The sequence below is a fragment of the Pongo pygmaeus genome, chromosome 19 (genome assembly GCF_028885625.2).
Source record: "Pongo pygmaeus isolate AG05252 chromosome 19, NHGRI_mPonPyg2-v2.0_pri, whole genome shotgun sequence".
NCBI lineage: Eukaryota > Metazoa > Chordata > Mammalia > Primates > Hominidae > Pongo > Pongo pygmaeus.
Window position 1 is genome coordinate 84,861,572 of NC_072392.2, and position 13,168 is coordinate 84,874,739.

Sequence of the window (13,168 nt, forward strand, 5' to 3'; positions counted from 1 at the left end):
GTGGTTTTCAGTATATTCACAAGATTGTGCAACCACCACCACTGTCTAACCCAGAACATTGTCATCACTTCAAGAAGAAATTCCTCAGTAGTACTTGTAGTAGGATGAATAACCACCACCCAAAGACATCAGATCTTAATCCCTGGAATCTGTAAATGTGCCCTTAATTTGGAAAAAGGGTCTTTGCAAATGTGATAAAGTTAATCATCTTGAGGTGGGGAAATTCTTCTGGATGATCTGGATGGGCCCTAAATGTGATCACATGTATATCCTTAGAGAGGCATAGAGAGAAATTACAGGCACAGAGAAGAAGGTGATGTGGCCACAAGCCAAGTCACTGCCTGCCACCACTGGAAGCTGGAAGAGGCCTGGAGTGGATTTTCCTCTGCAGCCTCCAGAAGGAACATGGCCCTGCGGAGCCCCTGATTTTGACCTGGCGATGTGGATGTTGGACTCTTGGCCTCCAGAACTGCAAGAGAATACATTTCTGTTGTCTTAACTGGGAAGTTTGTGTATACTCTGTTCCAGCAGCCACAGGAAACTGAGGATACCTATTGCTAAGATTACTATTGATGTCATCCTGCTAGCAGAAGGCAGGCCAGAGCTGGAGTTAAGTCCTGGGATCTGAACTGGGGCAGTGTGAGCTTTAGCATACTCCACTTAGTGGTGGAGAAGCCTACTTAAGCCAACAGGCATTCATCTGGCAGGGACCCCACACCTTTTCCCCACACCACTTACTTTTTTGTTTCCTCCTGCATAGAGCTAAACAGTCCTTGTTGACTGAAAAAAAAAAAAAAAAAAAAAAAAAAGTCCCAGCCACCCAACAGGCTTCTCGTAGTATGCACACCACTGTCATTGGGAACATGACTGTAGGGAAATGAACACTGTTTTAGATACATTTATGCTATTTTGTGGAGTGTCGTTTTTCCTTGGTTTCAATATTTGTTTTGTGGCCTTAAAAATCTCTACATCGGTGCAGATTTACCCAGCTCATTTTCACACCCACTGCAATCTTTTCCCTCTATGCTTTCCATGTGCTGTTTGTCCTAGAATTGGTAACTGCAGCAGAGAGAGAGAGAACCCACAAAGCACCATTTCCTCTTTGGTGGCATGGTTGCTGGGTACTCACTGGCTACGTGGTCAGTGGGTACATCATGGTCTTCATTGATTCAGTCCCTGGCCTGTTGGTTCTTAGGCAGATGCCAGCACATTCCAGCTGTAGTGACTGGAGCACCCCAGTATACTAAGAGGTTTATTGGTTTTAGAATTGCATCCCTGAAGCTACTACACTCACACCTTTTTTTTTTTTCTTTGAGACAGAGTCTCGCTCTGTTACCCAGGCTGGAGTGCAGTGGCGCAATCTCCGCTCACTGCAAGCTCTGCCGTCCGGGTTCACACCATTCTCCTGCCTCAGCCTCCCGAGTAGCTGTGACTACAGGCGTCCGCCACCATGCCCAGCTAATTTTTTTGTATTTTTAGTGGAGACGGGGTTTCACTGTGTTAGCCAGGATGGTCTCAATCTCCTGACCTCATGATCCGCCCGCCTCGGCTTCCCAAAGTGCTGGGATTACAGGCTTGAGACACCATGCCCGGCCTACACTCACACCTTTAAATCAAGTGCAGCACCTTTAAACCCCTTCACTAAGTTCAAGGCACCAAAGCACAGACATAGCTGTGCAGGCTTTGCCTGCCTTCCCACCACTCGTCTAGGCACACCCAGGGCTCAATACAGCACTGCAAGGTGTGTGTTCACTTTTCCCTCTGTGCTCTTTGGCCACCCATCCTTCTAGTGGAAGAGTGTTTCCTTTCCTCCTTGTTCTCCTGAGCAACGTTTTCCTCCATCCCCTCCTAGCTGAGGCTGACTTCACCACCTCTTCTCTGGGACTTTGTCTTGCTCAAGTCATTTCTATACAACAGCAAGTGAAAGTGGAGTTTTGTACAGTCGGAAGCTCGCCCCAGCTCGTCTACTCATTAGCTTTGTGTGGTGGACAGGTTATTTCACCTCTCTCTGCCTGAAGGCCCTATCTGCAAGGGGCTTGATAATAGCATCTTTTTACGTGAAATTAATTTATGGATCTAAACTCCTTTGAAAGAACATTCTGGATATCTAATAATTATCAAAATAATGAATTCTCTGGGTTTGAAGTCATTTTTTATTCCTCAAAGACAAGGCTCATGGGTTGGGGAAGCGTCCTTCACTCCGTGGCCTGGTGTTGAATGACATGAAGTTCTTTTGACCACAGACACTAAATCTCTCCTGTTTCCAGCACTTACCTGCCCTTCCATCAACATTTTTGCATTCACATTTCTTTTGCTGTGGGTAACTTCAAACAAAGAAGAGTTGTTTTTTTTTTTTCTGCAGTGTCAGAGAACATTTTTGCTCATGCCTGGTGTGGAGTAGGATTCGAGAATTTTGTTTACTCTCGCTTTTGCTGTGAGGCAGGGGTGGAGGTGGGAGGTGTCACGGGGTCAGCACACACTGAACAGTCCTGACTTTTGCAGTAATTCTGTTTTGAGCCTTTGTCCTTGTTTTTGGCTTTTAAGTAGAAGCCAGGAACAGGCGTGCTCTTAGAGGGGGGAGAAAAAGCAATAAAAACAGAGAATTATTTCCTAAAGCAAAACAGATCATTTGAAGGGCCATGTTGTCTTTCAATCTGGAGACACTTGACTTTTGTGTATTACTAAACAGTGTCTCTGTATAGACATGAACCCCTTGATGGGCAGGATCACTGTGGGTCAGTGCTGACAAGTCTGGTCCTCAGGCAACAGGGATACAGCTGTGTCCTCAACAAAGCTTTTGGTGTATGTGCCTGTGGATGAATTCTTCACAACCTCTGCATGACCTTACTTTGACCCATTGCCCAGCTAGAGCACCCTCAGAGTGAGATTAAAAATCCACAGTGGGGGTGGGGGAGGTGGGAAAGGGGCACACGCTGGGTAGGTTCAGCAGAGTTGCTACTGATCTAGCTTTTATTGCAAGGTGATGAGTCACGGGTATTTATCATTCCACCCCACCATTTATGCTACATATATTCTCCAGATTAAGAAACCACCTGGAGGGGCTGGGTGCAGTGGCTTAGGCCTGTAATCCCAGCACTTTGGGAGGCCAAGGTGGGTGGATCACTTGAGGTCAGGGGTTCGAGACCAGCCTGGCCAACATGGTGAAACCCCATCTCTACTAAAAGTACAAAAATTAGCCAGGCGTGATGGTGGATGCTTGTAGTTCCAGCTACTCAGGAGGCTGATGCAGGAGAATCGCTTGAACCCAGGAGGCGGAAGTTGCAGTGAGCCAAGATCATACCACTGCACTCCAGCCTGGGCTACAGAGGGAGACTCCATCTCAAAAAACAGAAGGAAAGCATCTGGACCGTTCTTTGAACGGATTGCATTGATCCGTGGGATCAGTGGATCCAATGGATCAAGGATTGCATTGAGTTATTTTTTTTAATTGCAAATTATTTTGGAACACCTAGTTGCTGACTGTTTCAGTGTAGCCTAATGGGGTCTGTTACCCTGAGGAAACAGCCCTGCTTCTGGGGTCAGAGAGAACTGAATGATGGTGGGGGTAGTGGTGGTGATGGCAATGATGATAAAGATAGCAAATGCTTCTTTAACACTACCATTAGTAATAACAGCAAATATATAAGACTTACTTTGTCCTGGGCTCTCTTCTAAATGCTTTGCGTATATCAGTTCACTTAGTTTCACAGCAACCCTATGGGTTAGGCACTGTTATTGTCCCTGTTTTACAGATGAATAAACTGCGAAGTTGGGTAATTTATCCAAAGCCATACAGCTAATAAGTGGCAGGGCAGAGATTTGACCCTAGCTGCCCACGCTCTTGGCCCCTAAGTGATGCTGCCCCTGAGAAGTCACCCACCACCTGCAGCACCCATTCACGTAGAGACGGCCTGCCTTTCCCCTGTGCGCCATCAGTTGTGTATCCCTCACTCAGGTGCCTGCAAGCCTTTGTGAGCGCACCTTGCTTCTCCCAGAGAAAGCATAGCGGTCACTCCTGCCTGGCTTCCTGCCTGGGTCCACATCTCCACTTTTCATCAAGCAGGCTCTTGGCAAAATCACTGGCTTCATTGCCTAGCCTGCACTGTGGTGCACCTGTGGCTTAGATTCTCCAATCCGGCTAGGGTGGCCCAGTCCCCTGAGCTGATGAGACAGCCCATCTGCCTGTATCCCCACCCCATTCCTGAACATTTACTTAAAACTCTAAAACTCTCATGTCCTGGGCTCCCGAGCCACCTGCATCAGGGATCACTGGGTAGGTGGTTCTCAATCTTCATCATCTTATTTGAATGGGTTTTATCCAGAAATGATAGGTTACATGATCAGGAAATTATATAACCTTCTAACCCAGGCTGGTTTTTCTCAGTGCCGGGCTCGACAGCTGATAATTTCAGAGCAGCCATCTGAAGCCAAAAAAATGAGAATATAATTAGTATTCTGTATTTCTATTAAAGTTCTGGAATTATGGAACAGACTTTCTATTCTGAAATGGCCAGTACCGTGGCACAGATGTATTTCCTCAGCAGATGTCTCCTCCTCATAAAGGCTGCAGAACTGCTAATGAGCTGTGATAGAAAAGCATTCTTCCCGCGTTCCCTGCCAGGGCCCTGGGCCCATTTGGGCAGACCTCGGGGAGCAGTCACTGCTTTCTGCAGCTGAAGGAGCAAGGGAAGTGTGTTGTTTCTATACTGTTGTGTTTAGAGACTATCTGTCTTTTGGAAGTTGAGTTGGCATGATAGATCTTTAAAAAAAAAAAAACTCATTTTCAATAGTGTATGTATCACAGTAGTGTGATTTTGTTGTTGTTGTTTCCTTATCTTAATTGTGTGGGTCAAAACAATTTGGTTCTTGCAGAAAGTGAAAGACAAGAAATGAGCCATGGGACCTGTGCCAGGTCTGTTCTTCTTGGACCCAGTATTGCTCTTAGGCTGTGGAATATTCCACTTGCTTAGTAACTCGGAATTGGCATTCCCTCCAACTGTGCTTCCCAAATGTGGGATGGGGCCACTGATGGGTGTGACTTTTTGTTGCACTTGAGGTGATTTCTGAAGGTACCGTACGGATGTTAAAAAACATTAAATTGTATGATGAGTTAGTTATTCTCAATTTTCTTTCAATCTCAGTTGAAGCAGCAAAGACTTCTGGGGCTGGAATGTCCTTAACACACTAGCGCTTGTTAATTTCCCCTTTGTAGCTAAGAGACAGAAGATCTCAGGCAACTGGATCTAGCTAGAAATGAATAACATCGATTTTCATTGTGTTTACTTTTATGGTTACCTTCCATTTATGGCAAACAATCTTGGTTTTCTGTTTCCTATAGTGATACATTTCCTTTTTAAATGATAGATATTAAAAAGCAAGCCAATTTAAAGAAAAATGTGAATGATAGTCGAAGTCTTCAAATGATGTCAGTGTGCTAGGCCAGGGAGCACACTTGGAGAGCGAGTGCTGGGTGCAGTGAACAGTGCCTGGACCTGGCTTCACCTGAGACTCACCTGGGGAGCTTAAAGATCCTGATGCCTGGGCGTCAACCCGGACCAAGTAGATCTGACTCTCTGAAGGTGGGGCCCAGGGATCAGTGTTTGACTAAAACATCCCAGGTGTTTCCAGGGTGTAGCTGAGGTTGAGAACATCTGCCCATCTATCCTGGGGCAGCATCCTCACCCTCTGACTCCGCATCTTTTTTGGGGGGGTCGGGGGGATAGAGTCTCACTGTGTCGCCCAGGCTGGAGTGCAGTGGCACGGTCTCGGCTCACTGCAGCCTCCGCCTCCTGGGTTCAAGTGATTCTCATGCCTCAGTCTCCTGAGTATCTGGGATTACAGGTGCCCACCAGCACGCCCGGCTTCTTTTTGCATTTTTAGTAGAAACGGGGCTTCACCATGTTGGCCAGACTGGTCTCAAACTCCCAACATCATGTGATCCACCTGCCTCACCCTCCCAAAGTGTTGGGATTTGACTCCACATCTTGACCACATCTTTCCCTTGTTTCTCTCTTCTGTCTCTAGCCCTTGTTCTCATCTGCTTCCCCATTTCAATTTTCCTCTTATTTTCTCTTTCCTAGCTTCCCCTCTTCCATCTTCCTTACAACTATTCCTATGAGTAATGCCCCCTAGCATTGCCTCTTAGCCTGACATTCTTGAAACCATACAGTTGCAACCCTGTTAGAACATTACCACACTGTACTGTTTTCCCCGGCATTTGCTTACCACTCCGTAAGCGGTTGGTGCAGTTTCTGCACATCTAAGATTGTTCTCCACCAGTAACTTGTATTAAGAGCAGTTATGATCATCACTATCGTGCTCTCACCGAGTGCCTACCACTGCTCTAAGCACTTTACATGGATGAGCCTGCATAATCCTGACTTGAAGGAGATATAATTTTCCAGATGAGGAAACTTAGGAAGATAAAATAGCTTGTCCACAACCACAGAGTGGCAGAGCCAGAATTCAAACGCGGGCAGCCTTGCCCCAGATCCCACACTCTGAGCAGATGGGACCCTAAGTTAGTTGCTTGTAATCCTGATTCAGGTGTCCTGGCATGCCATGAGTCACACGTCACACAGGCTGTTCTCTGCTGCGATAAGAAATTGAAATTTGGACCCACTATCTGCTTCAATGACATTTGGAATTGATAACTCTTTTTATTTTCAACTTAAATGGTAGTATCTCAGTAGGAAGCTCACAGCTCTAAATCCCATCAAGATTTTAACTCATCACCATTCCGAAGCGATCTTACTTAAATGATTTTTTGTGTGTGTGTTGTCTGTCAGGAATATAAATTGAAGATATAAAAGCCAGCACCCGCAATAATTCTGCAACTGGCAGGAGGCAACCCAGGACCTCTTGGTGACCTTAATAAGGGTCTTCTTTGGCTTATCCAGGATGTGACCTTCTGCAGCCTCCAGTATTAGACATTCCAGGGCATTTTCTGCCTTTTAAAAAGCATCTGATTCTCATTCTGGTGTTTAATCAGAGAGAGACCATTGGCCTCTTTCCATTCCTCATGGGAGAGCTCCATTTTTGTGCTCACATTTTTCATCTTTGGTGATACTCAGGGTTGATGTTTTAGTGGGCTAGACCTTCTGCATTGGATTATATTGATTTTCTTTTTTTTTTTGAGACGGAATCTCACTCTGTTGCCCAGGCTGGAGTGCAGTGGTGCCATCTCTGCTCACTGCAAGCTCCACCTCCCGGGTTCTCGCCATTCTGCTGCCTCAGCCTCCCGAGTAGCTGGGACTACAGGCGCCCACCACCACACCTGGCTAATTTTTTGTATTTTTAGTAGAGACGGGGTTTCACTGTATTAGCCAGGATGGTCTTGATCTCCTGACCTCATGATCCACCTACCTTGGCCTCCCAAAGTGCTGGGATTACAGGTGTGAGCCTGCATTGGATTAAAACCTTTCACACGAGCTTGGTGAATTCTCCAGTGACCAAGTCCCCTGGGGGCCTCCAACCCTATAGATTCCAGCATGATAAGAGTGGAAAGGAGTCTGGAACATCATGCCTGGGGTATAATGAGCGCTCACACCATGGATTTTTTTTTTCATTTTCCAAGCCCCCAACCATGTAAGGTATTTTATAAACATTATTTTATTTGATTCTCCCAACAATTCTATACCACTGGAATTATGTCCCTCTTCATTTTTCTAGATGAAGAGACAGAGGCTCAGAGACTAAGCTTCCCAGTGCTCAGGGTTACATGGTGAAGGAGGCAGAGTTTGCACGTACACCTGCTGAGCCACAGGGACCATGCCTATGTGTTTTATTTATGTGCTATCTGCTCCCCGAGATGAATGAGGTTAGATATTTTCTTAGGAGAAGAAATACTTGGAAGGCACAAATGGGGTATGACAAACATATGTTCAGCTTCTCTGTGGCTAGCAGACCTGAGCCAGCCCCCTCCCCTTCTGTATTTGAATATAGTCCCATCTGTTACCCACCTATGTAAGGCTTCCAGGTAAGGAGGATGTAAGGCTGTTGGCTGGCAGGAGGCAGCACACAGTAGATCCACAGACTAGTAAAGGCAATGCCTGTCTCTGACTTCTGATCTTAGGGCTGTACCTCCCTCATTTGTGTCCAAAGACCCAACATCTTTAGGATTCTCCCCCTGCCCCCTACCCATCTAACCCTGCCCACTGACAACTCCAGTGCCTTCTTCTCAAGTTCTTCTGTAATTCTTAATTTAATAATCAAACTATGCTGATAAACTATGCTAATTGCCTGGATCTGTGGTTCTGCAACTTTTATGGACATCAGAATCACCTGGAGGCTTGGTAAACACAGATCATTGGACCCCACCCCAGAGTTCTGATTCAGGAGGTGATGCCAGTGCCGCCGGTCCAGGGACCACACTGTGGGAACAACTGAATCAGGGAGCCTGGTCCCAGTTATATGTGTGTTGATGGTGTCTGACCAGTTGGGTATCTGATAATTCAGCCTTACTGGGAAAGATGCCGTGGGAAGATAGGAAGGCATTTGGGGTAGGAGGCTCAGGCTTTTGTCCCTTCATCATAACAGTAGATAATTATCTTTTACGTTGGCGTGCAGTGGCTTTAGACAGCTTCTTACAGTTGTGAGCCTCTGCCAGCTCTTAGATCTTTGAGCCTGTGTTCCTCTGTGGATGAAATGGCCTTTCCTTCTAATTATTTTTGATTCCCATATCAGGTTTCTCAAGCTAAGATTGCATTGGAAGCACCTGGAGGTCTTGTTACAGTGAGGATTCTGAGTTATTAAGTCTGAGGTGGGACCCAAGGTTCTGCATGTCTAATGAGCTCCCAGGTGATGTAGATGCTGCCAGTCCGTGGACCAGCAATTCTGAGTTACAACTGTATACAGCAGTGGTGCTTGCCCCTGTTGCCTGGTAGAATCACCCAAGGAGCTTTTAAAAACGAATACTTGAGCCACATTCCTTGGAGATTCTAGTTTAATTCTGGGGATTAGAATTTTTAACACCCCCAGTCCCCAACCCCCGTGTGATTCCAATGTACAGTCAGAGTTGGAAGCCATTGGCCTTTACCCACAGAAAGGGATAACACCTTCTGGGAGCTCAGGTGCGTGTGTGGCACCATAGACCCGGTCGGGCTGGTCGCTTCCATGCAGGAAGGGTGCACCATTACTCCTGGGGAGCTGCAAAGGTCACCTGGGAATCTTATTAAATTACAGATTCTGCTTTGGCAGGTTTGGGGTGGGACCTGGGTTTCTGCATTTCTAATAGATATCTTAGTGTTGCTGATGCTGCCAGTCCAGGCTGGTGCTAAGTCCCAAGACCCGCCCACAAGGGCCCACACGATGCCCATTATCTCTGCTGGTGGTGGCAGTGGGTAGCTTTTCTCATGTCGAGCGTTAGAGGCTTTTGGCTTCCACCATCTGTCTCCTTAAACGCCATTCTGACGTCTCTTTTATTCAGCTTGGTATTGACACAGGACACCGGGCAGTATAGGTCCGTTCTCTTTTTGTAATATTTTCTTCCTTCTCTCTTCACAGTACGAGATGCAAAAAATCTAATCCCTATGGATCCAAACGGGCTTTCAGATCCTTATGTGAAGCTGAAACTTATTCCTGATCCCAAGAATGAAAGCAAGCAAAAAACCAAAACCATCCGCTCCACACTAAATCCCCAGTGGAATGAGTCCTTTACATTGTGAGTGGTCTCTCCTTGATCAAATTTCATTCCTATACACCATGCAGTTGCCCACCTCATTATTTGAGGTAATGAAGTAGGTTCATTATAAATGTCTTTAAACATGTCTTCAGTCCTAAGAGCTCCTCAGGCTGCCATTAGGGAGGTAGCTATTAGCACCTGTTTGATAGATAGTAATTTGATTTACCAAGAGTTGCATAATTCAGGCCTCAGGTTATTATTATCTAATCTGGATAAACAATTCTGTTTAAGGTATTAAAGATGATATAAAAATGTGTCAGGTGTGTCCACCCTTGATGAACTTAGGTTCTTTTGAGAGTTAGGGGAGGGCATAAGGCAAGTGTTTAAATAATTTTTAGACCACAGAATGAGTGAGTAACATAGAAAGTGTTATTGCCACTGAAATGGGAAGATCATTCTTGCCTTCAAAGAGAGAAGACTTCCTGGAAAAGGTGACATTTAAAGCCAGCCTGGGAGGGTTGCCAGGATTTCAGAGGTAGAGATGGTAGAAGGGGAAGAAGGAGGGAGGGAATAAATAAGTCAGGAGGACTGAGTGCTGCTGAGCGAAAGCAAGAGATCCCCTTTGTAGACGAGTATACAGGAAGCAGCTTTTCTGTGGACAACCAGAAAGGTAGCTGTCTATTCTAGAGGGACCAGCAAGCTCTGCTCTATAAAGGATCAGATAGTATATATTTTAGGCCTTGTGGGTCATGTAGCCTCTGTTGCACTGGTATAACTTTCTAGTGCCAAAGGAGCCATAGGCAATATGTAAACAAATAGCCATGGCTGGGTTCTAATAAAACTTTATTTATAAAAATAGACGGTGGGCTAGATTTGGCCCATGGGTCATAGTTTGTTAACTCCTCCTGTAGAGCTTTGGTTGCCAGCATAAGGGGTTGGTATTTTACTGGACCAGGAAGAGAAATATACTAATTCTCTATCTCAGGCTCAAATCATATACATGTGGTATCTCCCAAGAAACCGTGATCAAGATAACCTAGTGTTTGCATGTGTGTGTGTCTTGTAGCAAATTGAAACCTTCAGACAAAGACCGACGACTGTCTGTAGAAATCTGGGACTGGGATCGAACAACAAGGAATGACTTCATGGGATCCCTTTCCTTTGGAGTTTCGGAGCTGATGAAGATGCCGGCCAGTGGATGGTATGGAAGCCGCTTAGGTTGAATATGTCTCAAAGCATGAGACCATTTAGACAGTTAGGTTTCAGTCTCTCAAATGTCATTTGAGGCCGGACATGGTGCCTCATGCTTGTAATCCCAGCACTTCAAGAGGCCGAGGCAGGTGGATTGCTTGAGCCCTGAAGTTTGAGACCAGCCTGGGCAACATGGAGAAACCCCATCTCTACAGAAAATACAAAAATTAGCCAGGCGTGGTGGTGTACACCTGTAGTCCCAGCTACTCAGGAGGCTGAGGCATGAGGATTGTTTGAGCCCAGGAGGTTGAGGCTGCAGTGAGCTTTGATTCCACCACCGTCCTCCAGCCTGCACAACAGAGCTACCCTGTCTCAAAAATATAAAAATTTTTAAAAAGTCAAATGTCTACATATCTGGCTGTAGCCTCTCCATAGGATGCATTTCACAAAACAGCTTGACTAGAGGTTGCAGGAGAAGGCTTGCTAAACTTATGGTGGTAACTCTTTTTCTCCTGTCTTTTAAAGGTACAAGTTGCTTAACCAAGAAGAAGGTGAGTACTACAACGTACCCATTCCGGAAGGGGACGAAGAAGGAAACATGGAACTCAGGCAGAAATTCGAGGTGAGGGTAACAAAATGCCTGGAAACACCTTTCCTTTAGAAAAGCCTGACTTCAGGAAGGGCCGAGATGTTGTGGCCACATTTTTGAAAGGCAAAAAAGTAATCTAAATGTTAGTGATCTTTTTCTTTATTTAAAAACGTAAATGTTGTTCGTTCCCTTTCCTTTGCAAGCTGTTGACTTTTTATGACTCTTATCATTTAGAAAATGGAAACTGGAAATATCCCAGAACTGAGAGCATGGTTGATTTCTGCACAAGAGATCGATTTGCACATCACTGGGGAGAGAAGCAGGCTCTGAGGGCAGGATTGCTCTTACAAAGGAGGACTTGTGCTCTTCTGAAAAGGAGGAAGTCATTTTGGCCTTTCCTTGGGAGCTCATTTGAGTGTAATCAGGCTATCATCTGAGACTTTTTTTTTTTCTACAGAAAGTACAAGGTTCCTAATTTTGTTCTGGAAGACCAGCTTAAACAAATATGCCTTTGTGTGTGATCCCTTTTTATTTATGCTCCAGATGTTTAGCAAAGGCCACCTCCTCTTCTTCCTCTTGATATTTGTGTTTGCCTCTGTCCCGGATTCACTGGTCTTTTTTCTTCTTCTCCTCTGCTCCTTACTTCTCTTTTTCTTCTCCTCTCTCTCCCTTCTCCTCTCTCTCCCTTCTCTTCATTTACCAGACATCTCAGCTTTTAATAAACAGTTCTTTTCTCTAGGCACCTTCCTTATGTTTTAAAGTCACAACTTCTAATATTTTTCTGTTTCTCTAATCACCCTTCATTTTGGCTGTTCAAGGGACTCCTAGAGTAGCCTTTTCAGTCTGTGTAACTGGTTAATTCCTTTGTGAATCTTTCTCTTCTTCAGACTCGTTAGAATTCCCCGGAATTTCCCCACTGACAATACACATGCGCACGCACACATGTGTGTAGATGCTGAACTGTTACTGAAATGTTGACACTAATGGGATGCTGATGCTCCTGTTTTCCTTCTTCTGTTGTTCTCCAAGAAACATACAGATCTGGGGGGTGGGGAAGAGTGGTCTTGGGGGATAATAAACCTCCTTCATGCCTCCCACAAAAGAAACATATAGGTCTTATCCAGAGAGAATGAATCCCAAAGGATGTAAAACATGCAGTTGTTCAAATTACTTTGTTAAACTGATGTTTGGTTAAAGTCGATGTTTGTGGCAAATACTAAATGGCAGGGGCTCTTTGGTTAGATGTCCTTGGGAGCACAGACGAGTGAAACGATTCACAGATAATAAATGGCAGTGAACAGCAGCCCTCAGGATTGAGGCAGGAGGGAGTGGTGGAGACTGGGGTGAGCTGGTAAGCTTCAGCCCTGTCTGCAGGTGGCAGCTACTGCTACGCTGCCCCACTCGATGTTTCTCACACGCGAGTCCAGGCCCTGTGTTGCCGGATCTTCCTTCTTCCAGAGAAGCCAGAAATCCAGGTTTTTATGTGATACATTCTGATTTATCTTAATGTTGGCAGAGTTCTAATGTTAAAACTTAGAACCAGCCCGGGTGCGGTGGCTCACTCCTGTAATCCCAGTACTTTGGGAGGATGAGGCAGGCAGATCACTTGAGGTCAGGAGTTCAAGACTGGCCAATATGGTGAAACCCGATCTCTACTAAAAATACAAAAATTAGCCGGGTTTGGTGGCATGCGCCTGTACTCCCAGCTACTCCAGAGGCTGAGACACGAGAATCACTTAAACCTGGGAGGCGGAAGTTGCAGTGAG

At 45.5% G+C, this 13,168-nt stretch overlaps 1 protein-coding gene across 2 annotated transcripts in view; it reads left to right on the top strand.

The window, feature by feature from the left end:
- The window catches only part of PRKCA (protein kinase C alpha), a 501,843-nt gene that overhangs the window by 370,737 nt on the left and 117,938 nt on the right, over positions 1–13,168 (top strand). For both annotated transcript variants that reach the window (XM_054459602.2, XM_063656473.1), the window contains 3 exons: positions 9,505–9,661; positions 10,689–10,823; positions 11,339–11,435. In XM_054459602.2, the coding sequence (XP_054315577.1) occupies positions 9,505–9,661; positions 10,689–10,823; positions 11,339–11,435 (389 nt within the window). The remainder of the gene's footprint in view (positions 1–9,504; positions 9,662–10,688; positions 10,824–11,338; positions 11,436–13,168) is intronic.